This window comes from Ochotona princeps, chromosome 23 (genome assembly GCF_030435755.1).
Source record: "Ochotona princeps isolate mOchPri1 chromosome 23, mOchPri1.hap1, whole genome shotgun sequence".
NCBI lineage: Eukaryota > Metazoa > Chordata > Mammalia > Lagomorpha > Ochotonidae > Ochotona > Ochotona princeps.
This window is the reverse complement of record NC_080854.1, coordinates 3,524,610-3,538,071: the sequence shown is the minus strand read 5'-3', so window position 1 is coordinate 3,538,071 and position 13,462 is coordinate 3,524,610. Positions and strand designations below refer to the sequence as shown.

General features: G+C 41.9%; 1 protein-coding gene across 5 annotated transcripts in view; it reads left to right on the top strand.

Annotated features, from left to right (window-relative positions):
• The window catches only part of MAST4 (microtubule associated serine/threonine kinase family member 4), a 606,692-nt gene that overhangs the window by 380,781 nt on the left and 212,449 nt on the right, over positions 1-13,462 (top strand). Inside the window, exons 1-2 of one of the 5 annotated variants that reach the window (XM_058679965.1) lie at positions 8,003-8,324; positions 12,001-12,081. The exons of the other annotated variants lie outside the window; for them this stretch is intronic. Coding sequence (XP_058535948.1) covers positions 8,278-8,324; positions 12,001-12,081 — 128 coding nt within the window. The 5' untranslated portion in view covers positions 8,003-8,277. Of the gene's footprint in view, positions 1-8,002; positions 8,325-12,000; positions 12,082-13,462 lie in introns of those variants that run through there. 5 annotated transcript variants of the gene reach the window in all.

Below are 13,462 nucleotides of genomic sequence, written 5' to 3'. Positions count from 1 at the left end.
GGGGTAGACAGGCAGCCACCACACTCATCTTAAGGAAGTATGGTGTCTTTTGAGTGTGATGGTGTCTCCTGGGGATGATGTAATATGAAGAACACCTTGGACCTGTTAAATTCTCTCTTCGTTTCCTTGTGCTGCTCCGCATATTCTTTGTTTCATTTGCTTCCTTTACTTTTATTTCTGTGGACAAAGCTTTTTGCTTCCCAGTAATCATGAGGGAGATACTGCTGTGAGGAAGAAAAACTAAGTTGTAGGAACTTAACTCACATATTTAAAGTAGCAGTATATCTAGCAAAAATAGGCAGTTACAAGTACAATGCACTTAGATGGTGTTTTCAGCAGAGCAGAGACCATGGACACTTTCTTTTCCTATTCAGCATAATTTTTACCTATGTAAAAGGGTTTTAAAAACTAGACAATGCCACTGGGCTTATGTAAAACCAAAGTGTTGCTCACCCCTCCCCATATGCTAATCCTGTTTCCTCCTGATCTCTTAGTAATGTTCTCGATATTTCACAATAACACATTCAAGTTGTTTTTCCTTATTTATCAATTTTGTGCGTACTTGATATTCAATACATGAAAAATTTAATATTGCTTTGTCACCTACTACCTTATTTTTCCACTTTCCAACCTCAAAATAGTTGGGTACTTTGATGCACTGGAAAAAGTTGTGGGAAAATATATCTCAAACCCTAAGGTGGAAAAAGACAGCAAGAGAGGAGGGATGAACATAGAGGGAGAAAAAAAGGGAAATCATATGGAATCTGTTCAAACCTAATTAAAATTTAAAATAATATACAAAAAAGGAAAAAAGCTTGTGGGAAATAGAATTAAAATAAATTTATTGTGATATAATAAAATGAAATCTGCATAATTTTTTTATAGTGCACATTTCCATGAGCTTTTATTTTTATTTATTTATTATTTATTGGAAAGGCAGATTTGCAAAGAGAAGGAGAGATGAACCTTCCATCTGCAGATTCACTACCCAGATGGCTGCAATGGATGGAACTGAGCTGGTTGGAAGCTAGGAGCCAGGAGCTTCTTCCAGGTCTCCCACGTGGCTACAGGGTCCCAACGATTTGTCCCTTCCTCTGCTGCTGTCTTGGGCCATAAAAGAGAACTGGATGGGAAATGGAGCAGCTGATATAAGAACCAATGCCCATATTGAATGCTGGCACTTGTAGGCTGAGGATTAGTCAGTTGAGCTATCATACCAACCCTGCATATGTGTTTTTTTTAAGACATCATGTGTACATAGATTTCAGTGTGTGTTTTTTGTTTTTGTTTTTGCTTTTTTTGTAACAAGACAACCCTACTTCTTGATCCCATTTTACATAATACATGTTTGTTATTGGTGCTAATTACCCCAAACTTGGTGTCTTAAAGCAATTCAAATTTATCATCTGGCTCTAACAGTACAAATTCATCATCGAGCTCTGGAGGTCAGAAGTCTGAGATGGGTCTTATGGGTCTGGAATCAGCCTCTGCTTCATCTGGAGACTTAATGGGGGAAACTCTTTCCTACCTTGTAGAACTGGGTGAGAGCCACATACAGCCCTTGACTTCTGGCCATACTACTCCAGCCTGTGATTTCCTCTGGTCCCCATTCCTGAATCTCCCGCCTCTTCCTCGCCCCTCATCCGGGCTCTTAGCATCTCAGTGGGTCCATGGAGTTAATACAAGGCTCTTTTCATCTGATCAGTTGCTCACAGTGATAAGGACCTTTTGCTGCATAAAGTTAGATATTTACAAATCCTGGTTGCTACAGCATCTCTCTGGGATCCTTATTCCACTTTCCCTCCTGACTGTGCCTGGAGTGTGTAGAGTGTGGCTGTATAATTTCTCGTGACCCAGTGATGATGTTTCCTCTGCTTAGTCAGAGTGTAGTTTCCCTAGACTCCGTTGGGATGTCTGCTCCACAACTCACTGACTGCCATCCATGATGGGACATGTCATCAGTGGAAATGATTTCTTTTGTGATCTTATAACTGTTTCCACCTGATAAATGGCCTGCGTGTGCGTTCATTTCTACTCCTACAGTTGTGGTCTCTCTTGCACCTGGAACAGAGCTTGCAGGTTTACTAAGTCTGAACATGGCAGTAGTGGTTCCTGGAGTATGTGAAACGTCTTAGGGTATGATGAATTCCTTACGGGAACCTTAAATCTGTAGAGGAAAGCAGTGAGAAGATACTGATTTGGGGGAGACTTGGCTCCTGAGTTTCTTCTGTGAAGTCAAAAACCCTAAGTGTCCATCCCTCCGGTGCTTCAGCCTTGGACCCATGCACTTGGCTCTGCTTTTGTGCCAGACTTTTAGCTTGGGTCTTAGAGTAGCTGGGAACCTTGTTTTGTTGGTAGCTTGGGTCATCTTGCTTTGTAAAATTGCAAATCTAGGTTGGTGTTCTTACGTGACATGGAGATAATTAGGTTTCTGTGACTGAGAGACTCTTCTGGGGCCCTGGCTATAAAAAGCCATTCCCCTTGAAATCAGGGCAGAAGGCTGCACGTACATTCTGGGGGGTGGCATGACTAAGAGAGGACATGGGGGAAGAATAACGAATCAATAAGATGGTTCCTTCCTTGTGCCCTGGCAAAGCTGTGCAAATGCAACTGGGAGGAAGATATTTGAAACTGATTGGTACTGGGGAACCTCCTACAGAAATGGACCCTTACCTTGCAGAGCAGAGTTTCTAGAACATTGCTGTTGATTTGGGGCTGGATTGTTCTTTGTTATAGGATGACATCTTGTGTGTTAGTGCCTTGCTGACTAGGGGCCAGAAGCCAAAGAAAAAGAATATATATATATGAAGAGGAAAAGGCAATGCTGCTATGGGGTGTTCTCCAGCAAATATTCAGGACAAATGTAAAGGTAGTTTAGCACAGGATATTTGGACATTTTTAGGGAGAAGAGTTCCGGGCTGTGGCAGCAGTAGATGCAGAGGGCCTGCAGTAGGAATGATCTCGGCGTAGGTGAAGATTAACTAGGCAGAGAGGGTGTTAGGGACAGGCAGGGACGCGGGGGGCAGCAGGTCCTACAGAGCCTTGAGACTCGAGTGACCATCTCAGTTTTTGTCTTGGATAAGCTTAAACAGAGGGAATGATATAATAAATCTTTCCCCTACCTGTGACACAGGTTTAATACATGGCAACCTATCAGTAGCTTTTTATATCTATTATACTTATCTATTATTACTTATATAGATATAAATGCTATATTTAATCTCTTTCTCCTTCTCCCACATTATTTTGGAACAAATCCTCTGCACTTTCTTTTCGTATATGAACATTTTTGTGCTCAGGATTTTTAAAAAGTGTATAGTTGGAAGGCAGAGAAGGGTGGAAAAGACCGTGTTTGTGAGAGTGAATGAGCGCCTGAGAATGAGAGTGAGAACAATTCTGGCTGCTGATTCACTCTGCAATGACCAGGACTGGGCCAGCTGAAGCCAGGTGCTTGGAATTCCATTTGTGTATTCCCTATGAGTGATGGGCCCAACTACTTGGGCCGTCTTCTGCTCTCCCAGGTACGTTAGCAGGAAGCTGGGTCAGAAATGGAATAGCCAGGACTTCGGGTGGAACTCATATGAGATACTGACACTGCAGGCAGCAGCTTAACAGACTGCACAACACTGGCCCTGTGTGTCTTAAATGATAGGGCGTGAAGGGTGAACATGATCCACTATTATATTTAAAATCTATTGCTTTATTTTATCTGATATCTAGATTCCAGTAATATGCATATTAGTCATTCATGTATGCATGCGTTTGATATATATTTAAGGTTAAAGTATATGTGTAATTAGTATAAAACAAATGTTATTATACTACTTATATATGTTAATATATAGTATAATAACCAGTACATATTTCCTTAATATATAGCCCTGATGTGTATCTTTCTATATCAATTTATAGCAATGATGTATAGCATCATAATTGTTTACTAAATATTTTATTATGGCAGTAATTGTTTTACTGTAATATCAGGACTCATAACAAGCCCTTGTATTGCGTTAGTTGATACACCTCTCATGATAATTTTCATATTCAGGTTCTTTTCTTGGTAATTTTTAATTTTTGATATAAAGGAATACATTTCATGTATTCTGCATGTACAGATTTCCATCCTTTTCTCCCTCCCAGCTGAGCACCTTCCTTTCTTCTTTCTTGCTCTGAACAATGAGGTACTTTCAATTTGCTTTTTCACAAGCTTACTCTACCACTAAATAGAGCATTCAACAAGTAGTAGGTGGAAAAACCCTGTCCCTAAGGAGTAGGGACAGAGTCTGTAAACAATCATCCAATTTCAAAGTGCCACTTTCACTTGTGTGCTTTACACTGGTTTGTACTCAGTATGTTCGTCACCACAAATCAGGGAAAACAGGATTTTTGCTTCTGGGGACTGGCTTATTTCACGAAGCATAAGGATTTTCAGCTGCATCCATTTTGTTGCAACAGAAAGGATTTCATACACTTTTTAAAAGATTTATTTGAATGATGGAGTCAGATAGGGTGTCAAGAGAAACATGATAAGAGAGATATTCTGTCTACTTACTCACTCTCCAAATGGCCTTCATGGCCAGGGCCCAGGCTTCTTGCTGATTTTCCACATGATGCAGGGGTCCTAAGAATGGGCCATTGTTCACTGTCATCTCAGGCATATTGACGGAAAGCTGGATCAGAACCTGCACCTACATGGGATACTGGCACTACGGGTAGCAGTTCAATGTGCTTCAGTACCACCTTTGTCATGACTGACTAATATTCTATCGTGTATGTATACTGCGATTTCTTTATCCCATCATTGGTTGATTCCTCATCTTAAGTTGTTATGAATTGAGCTGCTGTAAAGATTGGAATACACATCTCTTTCACTTACTGGTTTTATGTCATTTGAGTAAATTCCAGGAGTTAAATGGCTAAGTAATATGGTAGATCTATTTTTTTCATTTCTGAAGTCTCTGAACTGTCTTCCATAATGGCCGTGTTAATTTACATTCCTACCAACAATGGATGAGGGTGCTTTTTCTTCACATCCTGACCAACTTTTGTTATTTTTTGATTCTGGATGAGAGCCATTCTAACTGGAGTGAGATAGAATCCCGTAATGACTTTCATTTGCATTTCCCTGACGGCAGGTGATCCTGAGCATTTTGCACATGCCTGTTGGTCATTTGGATTTCATCCCTTAAGGAATGCCTGTTGATGTCCTTTCCTGATTTCATCTCTGTGTTGTTTGGTTGTTATGGAGTTTCTTGAGTCCTTTATAGATCCTGGGTATAATGTTGTATCAGTTGCATAGCTTGCATATATTTTTCCTGTTCTGTCGGTTGCCTCTTCACTTTAAGTATTTCCTTTGTACTCCAGAAGCTTCTTAGCTTGAAAGGATCCCATATGTCTATTTTTGCCTTTTATTGCTTGTGCTTTGGGGGTCCATCTCTTCTTCCAGTGTTGAACATTTTTGAAGAAGTAGATTATTTGTCAGAACAACAGCATTTCATCTGTTCGCTTTCACACCTGGCGTTTGCTGATTACTCACCTGTGACAGTGTTGCCTACAGTTTTGCTGTAGAGGCCGGGATGTATACCAGGGTGAATTGGCATGGTTGGTGACTGCTTCATGTGTTTGCTGCAGAACTTTGTGATGCCGGCAGCCATTGCTTATCTACCAGTTGGTATTCCAGCTGTGTCATCTCTTTACTGACTAGGTGGAGCACTCGTAGAAAGAGAATCATTTCCACTCCTGTGAGGGGCAGGAAAGCAGGACAAATGCCTGGTTCTTTCGTAGCTTTCAGTTTGAATGGGGTAGCTCTCTGCATTCTCCAGCCCTGTCTCTGGGTGGCTACCTTATTCTCTTCCTTCCTCCCTGTGAATCTTATGACTGTGAATACTATTGGGTTTTAATACATTGCCCTGCTCACTGCTATGGATGCTCAGTTATTATGTTTTGCCAAGTGTGCTGGACTTCTTGGCTTTTACTCCAAGTAAGAGGGAACCTGCTAGAGGTTTTGGAAAGAAGTACGAGATAGAAATGTTCTGATGAAAGTGTTCTGGAGTAAGGTGGTCCACAAAGTACATCCCACAAAGGTGGGAAGAAGTAGGGAGAGTAGGTAGGAGGGAATTCCAGCAATCGATTCCAGATCCGGGGTATCTTGCATCACAGTAGATTCGGTGGCAAAAAAGGTGAGATTCTGCATATTTATGCCAGAAGGAGGCTTATTTCAGGGGTTAGGGAGAGGATGGTGTGTTCAACTAGGGGTAGTAAAAGGCAAGCTGCAGTAACATTCTGTAGTCCATTGGTGACATGGACCTAAAGTTCACTCAAGACCTGTGTGCAAAAGTCTTCTCAATAATATCGTAGCATATGATCTAATAGGACTCTGCCTTAAAAGATTCCTTTCTGTACACAATAGCAACTTTTGTTTGCTTTTTTTTTTTTATTATGACCTGCCTCGTGGCACTCCTGCTTTGAGACCTTCTCTGACTTTCCAATACAATTTACTCCATCTTCTTTTGGGTTTCATTGCGTTTCTAGTATTTCCTCTTATTACACATTTCTGTACTAAATTGCATTTTTTTGTTGTTGTTTTGGTGTTTTTGTCTCCTCCTATCTGAAGGCATGTCTACCCAAGGACTCTATTTCCAGTATGGATTTGTTTGTTCTGAAAAGTTGGAGCCTAGTTTGCTCCATGAGCCCACACTCAAAGAGAAGTTGGTACCTAATGAACCATTGAAAATGATGCAGAGCCACTGGGCAGTTGACGATTAGAAGATTATATTGTGGGAATTTCACATAAGCCTCCACCAGACCAAGGGCTTCTTTGTCAAATTTACAACAGGCATTCCCCTAGAAGGGCAGGGCACTAAGGGTGACTGAGAAAATAATAAAGATGGGTTGTAAGAAGCCCAGAGTTGGGTGCGGGCTTGGCAATGTGGGGAGCAGGCTGGGGCTCAGCGCCACTTCCATCCTTCGTGTCCAGAAGCCTTATGCACGGGACACGACCTGGCCCCCCACCTGTGACGTGCCACCATGACCGAGGCCTCCGGAAGCACTCAGGAATCTCAGCACTCCACTACCTGGTGTGTGTCTCTGGGTTCTGCCTCTGTAGAAGGCTGGGTTTGACCTCATTCACCTTTGAACCGCAAATGAGTAGCTTGTATTTGGTGTTTGTGCCCATTTGGCTGTTTGTGTGTGTATGAGGCTGCAGCTTCTGTAATGCTTGACAGCTTAGCATTCTTGATAGAAGTAGGTTCTAAGTTATTCTCATGTTTCTTCTCAACAGCTCAGTGATTGCCAAGTTCCTAAAACATTCTGAAATGCATGTGAGGCTGTAAGATTGATGCGTTCTTCACAGACAATGGCAGTACGTGTAGTTCCAAGTTTGCAGAACTGTGAAAAATTGTGTTCCTTGAATAAACATGGGATAAACTTCAGGCTTGCAAATTGTGTGTTCCCTCTCTCCTTCCTGATTCGTGTTACTTTGCTTTGTGAACTGTACAGCACCAAGATGGCCTTAAAACTCAGCTTCTCAAAACTAAAAGTTTATTTTTGAGAGCTCCGAAACCCTCTCTCTTTGCATTTCCAGTTGATGTTTTCCCACTGGAGGAATTTGCCCGTTCCTAGGATTCTTTGCTCCAAACAGAGTTCACCTTCTTCCAAATGAAGTTAGCACACTCCTCTTTCTGATTCTAGCCATATGGGGGGATGACAACCCTAGTTATTTCCACTGGGTCCTGTGTCTCATCTCTTGTGGGATGTAGGTGATTTTTGTGAACTGCAGGGGGAAAAAATCAGCACAACTTCCTTAGACAGGTTGAATTCTCCTGTCCATGGTGTAGCAGGGAGGTGGGGATAGCCTGCGTGGGCTCCGATCAACTCTGTGTATGATACTGTTGCTTTATGATTTTTTTTCCCAGTGTGCGTGATGCAAAGGACTTTTCATTTCCCTGAGGTGAAAAGTGGGTCTGTGAGTGGAGCGACTTTCTTTTAAAAAAAAAAAAATCAGAACCCAATTACTTGCTATGCAGAGCTGCAAGCCCCGTTCTGTTAAGGCAATCAGTGCAGTGTGCACTGGCATTAACCTGCCGAAAGCAGCCGGCACCTCTTGATTACGACAGGAGGTGGAAGGACCCAAACTTGCAGGGTTCCCTCCTCCCCCTTGAGAGACTGTTAGTCCAGTCCTTTGGAGAGGTTTGCCGGAGCTCTCTGTCATCACCGGGACGCTGACTGGCAAGGACCGTGTGTCATGGTTACAATAGAGTGTGCTCACACACAACAACCATGAAAGCCCAGCGCGAACGGCTCCAGATTCCAGGGCTGACCTTGGAGTAAGTATTGTCTGCCTTTCATGTTTGAATGTTTTGTGCATGGCACCGGCTTGCGGGCGACCAATAGCTCTTTAGCGATTGATTGTTTGTGCTGACAGTCTGGGAGCACTGCAGTGTGAGCTGGAGGAGCCTGTCTGAAATGCATGCCGTATGCTGACAGCGATTGTGGAAGCCCAGACCCAGCATTCTGCACTGCAGTCGGAGAGAAAGCGCTGCTGCATATTGAAAGTTACTGAAGCTCAGTTCTGGAAACGTCTTAACAGCTCATTGGGAAAGAATGCATCAGTAGGCCGTAGCGTGTCTGTGTTTCTGCTCCTCTCACTCCTGTTTGTTTATCTGCATGCTGCCTTTTTTCTCGAAAGAAAGGCCTCTGTCTGCCTTGAATAATAGGAGACATGGCCATGGATTAGAGTGCCACATCAGGGCTGTTGGCGACAGTAATTAGATGTGACCCACGTTCCATCTGTGCGGTGGAATATTAATGAGCTGGAGTCCATTTGGAACCCTGTCTGCACAGTCTCCAAACCGCTGCTTGCAGCGTGTTTACCTAGTTGAGCTCTGTGTTTGCTTAGCTGTTTGATTTTTAACCCATTCACTCATCCGCCTTCGGATGTGACAGAACGATGTGAAAATGTCCACATCTCACTGGTGGCGCAGAAGTTAGACATCTGTGATGCCGGAAGTGTCAGCAAATTCTGACTTTTAAATCTAGTAGTCCAAGATGCAGGGGCTGGGAGGTATCTGTGCTGGCACAGAAAATCCTGTTATATGTTACACAGAAAAGGGGCCCAGATCACCCTTTTTTGCAAACTTACAGTTCAGCTGTAAAATGACATTTGGGTGACATCTGCACAGTCTTCATGATCTCACACTGGACCGCATCTAACAGGAGGCTGCAGCAAAGGAAAGATGGCTAGTTCCAAGTATTAATTAGTTAATTAGTCAGTTGCTCCTCTTGAGTTCCGTAGATGCTTCATACAAAAGATCCATCAAAGCATACTCTCCTGAAGTGAACACTTTTTAAATTTTAAATTGCACAGTGACCTTCCGCTGATGAGGAACGCACACCTCAAAAGTTAGAGGCTCTTGCAACCAGCCTGCCCGATGTGATCTTTTGCCAAATAGAAGGCCAGGGGCATGCAAGTGCTGCCTCCCTGCTTCCCCCATTGCTGCCCTCTCCCTGGCATCCTGCCCTCCCCATCTCTCTGAACTGTGTCATTGGCCTGCTCATTCTTCCACTTAACCCTCTTCTCTGCTTTCTGTAAAAGTGCAGCTTCATGTTTAGAATCCAAGGGTGCTATCTGATTTGGCACATTGAGGTCTGCCCACTGATGACTCAGCACACAGGGAGTTCCCTGGATGTGACTTTGGCAGCAGGCCACATCCCCTTGCCTAGCCTCCGATTTGGTAAATGTTACTGCGTATTTAATAGTTTTTTTTTTTTCCTCAGTTAAGGAACATGAGATGGTAAATTAGAGGCTCATCCTTAAATATCATTAGCTCATAACTTACTTGGAGCACTTTTTTTTGAAATGTGAAATTACACTTCAATAGTCATACATTCATTCATGAAGGAAGCAAATTCTGCAGCACTTGAGTAAATTCAGCATGAAATCACCATAGAGAAAGTCTATCACTGGTACTATTAAAAAATTAATGTATATAATTTTAATTGTTCCAGGACGTTGTAAGTGGTCCTTAGTTCATAGTTCAAAAGTGTAAAGCAGTTTTTGCCTATTCTGGCATGAGACGGTTCTGAATTTTGAGGGGATGGGATTAACAGAGTTAATTTATTAGCTCTATAACTATGGAATATTATTGCGTCAGTGTTTTTATACTCTGCAGACATAATCTAGAATCTTCCCTCTCACTTATCAATGGCCTGAGAGCAGTTTCTGATTTGTGGTTCAGAAATTGAAGCTCTGAGTATAATACATGAAATGTGTAAATATTTCAGAGAATGATGGGTCATGATTTTATATAAAAATGTGTGAGATCTCCATGGTCTCTTTGTAACTTTCTAAATTCTGGGAAAGAAAATAGGTGTTGTCCTTGATTTCTGAGAAAGTGGGTAGGTGTTTTTAGAACTAGGATCATGGTTACTATGAGCATCATTGCATGTGTTTCTGCCTAATGACAGGGAGAGTCGTCAGCAGCACAGCGCGCCTCCTTCAGGAGTAGCGGGGACAGATAAGACTGCCCCGTACTGAGATGGAGTGATGGGCCTATCTGTGTGTGCATTCCCAAGAACTTTCCAATGAGCTGCTAAGTGGGGTCCAGTATGCTTCCCAGCACAGACTTTGAATGTGCTCTGAACACATAAGGAATTCAATGTCTTAGTTTAACATGTGCTGGCATCAAATCAGAGAATTGTTTGGGAAGATACCACATTTTGTGTGAAATTTCTTATGAAATAAGTTGGAGGGCTTTGAGTAACAATTTCATATTTCAGTATAAGACAACCACAGCCAAATCTCGATTATCCCTATAATAGGAGATGAAGATGGCATTAAGAATTTGCAGACCAAGCTCAGATTTCGTGTTGACCATTCTTGCCTACTGTCTGTGTCAGTTCAGGGTACAACCAGCTTGTGTCTCCATCCGCGTGCTCCTGATTCCTGAGACCTGTCTCCTAAGGAAAGCCTGGCATAACATTGAGCCATCACTCTGTGAAAAAAGCCAAAGAATGTGCCTGAAGAAACTCATTGTGCTAGAGTAGTTTTTTTTTTTTTTTTTCTCGCTTGATCCTAAGAGTTGAGGCCAGAATCCATAGGTAATGCCTAACTCAATGACTAAAAAAATTCTTTGGGCTCGACTGCCAGCTGCCTATTCATTAGACCTTTGGTAGACTTTCCTGTATTTCAGAGATGCAATTTAGGTCCCCTTACCTCCCTAACAGAAAAGAGGCTTGGGGCAAGAAGGAAAAAAAAAAAAACAGATTTAGAACTGGACTTCATGCCACTAGTCAGTCCTGTGATGAATATTTGAGAATTGGCTGTTGAATATGATTGATGTTATGCAAGGATTGATGGGCATCAGGGTTTTGCCGTGGTCTGCTGGTAGCTGAGTGAGAAAAATCTCTGAAAAAAATAACTTCTTGCACTGTACAAGAAATTGGAAGTTCTTTATTAGGAACTTATGCAAGAATACATTTTCCTCTGGCCCTGAGGATTTAAGAATAAATGTTCCTGTGTCTTTGTTATGAGAAAGCTCACTTTCTCTGCAAAGTGCTTCAACACACTATCTCCCAAAATGATGTTAACTGTTTTGCTTTTTAAAAACTACAGTATTTCATTGGAATTTTTATTTGTATTGTCTGAGAGACAACTGTTTCCCTTTAGTTATGTTACAGATTTGCCATTGATTCTTAACATGAAATAAAATATGCTTAATCTAAAATGACTGGATTTTTGGTGATGCCAAAATCAAATGCCCAAGACATCTACCGAGTTGCTTCATGGCGAGGAGCGGCTCCTATTCAAATGGCAGCTGTAGTTTTTATAAGATAAGTTCTGGTAGGAAGCCTCTTGACTGGCTCTGTATCTCAGGGCTGTAGGAGGGCCAGCTGTTGAGAGGATCGTCTGGTGGGATGGAGAGGTGTGGTCCCTTTGGGGAGCGATGCTGTGATGGCCACAGTCATTTCTCCCACTTGGAATGATGTTATTTCACCTTGCAGTCTCACTCCAAGGAGCCTGAGTCCAACCCCGTCCAGCCCAGGCAGTCCTTGCAGCCCTCTCGTGGCTTTCCACTTTTGGAGGTAAGCGTGCCCGACGCCTGCCCATGGCGGCCTTGTCTTTTAGTCCACATTTCCCACCAGCAGAGCCTTTGAACACTTTGGACTCTGCCAAACGCAGTAAACAGATATTTCTTGTTTCCCTGGCATGACTATATGTGAAACAAGAAACAGGCGGTTGTTGACTTGATGACTTACGGAGTCACAGTGAGTGTGTACTATTCCACTTAGCACATCTCAACAATATTTCATTGGTGAGAGATGGTTGGCTGTTTCACTTCTGTGTGTATATTATGTTTTTGTGTGTGTTGCTTTCTTAGAAAGTGATCTGTGATAAATTCCATCATTTTTCTTCAATCTCTTATAATGGTGCAATTTATTACAGTCTCTAGAAAGTATCTTCCAGTTCATGTTACAGTTTCATGATTTGTTGCTACAACCTAGTGCATACACCATTATTTACAGGATAAAATATGTGTTCTAAAAGGATTCTAGACCCATTTTTAGAACTCTCATGTATCTGTCTATGCCCTCTCATTCAGAGGCCTGTTAAAATATGTTCTCTTTTTATCAAAGGAATATCCCTGAGGAAATCTTGTATTTTAGCATAGTTTGTTACATGACAGAAAATACTGCTGGCATCATATGTATGGTACTTGTGCCCTAATAGATTTTCATGATTCCAATATTCACAGATTTGTTCAGGCTTCCCATATGAAATCAGAAGTGAGTCCCTAGCTTCCCCCAGCCCCGCCAGCCCCAGCTGTGATCTTGGGTGAGAAAGGAGAACCCAGCTCTTTGCTGATGGAAAGGACAACTTAAATCATCTTATCAATAAACACTTTGTATTACTACATATGCAAAGAAATGAAAAATTTGCAACTCACAGCCAGTTCCTTAAAAACACTAACTGCCAGGCTTTAGATGATCCTGGTGAAACAATTCAACACATTTGTTGCTCTCCTTTTTCTAAAGTAAGGCTGAACTGTGACCGTGAAGAATTGGCTGGGGAAATGAATTAATAACTTTGAACTTTGGCTCTATGCTTCTGCTGATGGGATTATATTTATTGTTATTATAAAAGTCACTTTCAGCATGAAAGTTCCATATAATAGCTCTTACAAAGCATCTTCTGAATGTAATGGATCTTAAAGCTCAGGAATGTTATTTCTCTATCTGGAGAATTCCATTGTTCTGGTAATTTGTCTGTTTTTGGTGCCCTAACCACACAAAATTGAACTGTCTTCTGAACTATGTATTTCCAGTAGAACATATCTTCATTAAAGACACATGTTTCCTTTCTGTTTTGCTTCCCAAACAAAATGAGCTATTCCAAATGAACGTGTTAGCTCTAGTGCAGGAAAAAAGAGGCCAAGACTAAACGTTGTGATTATGTTGCAGACAG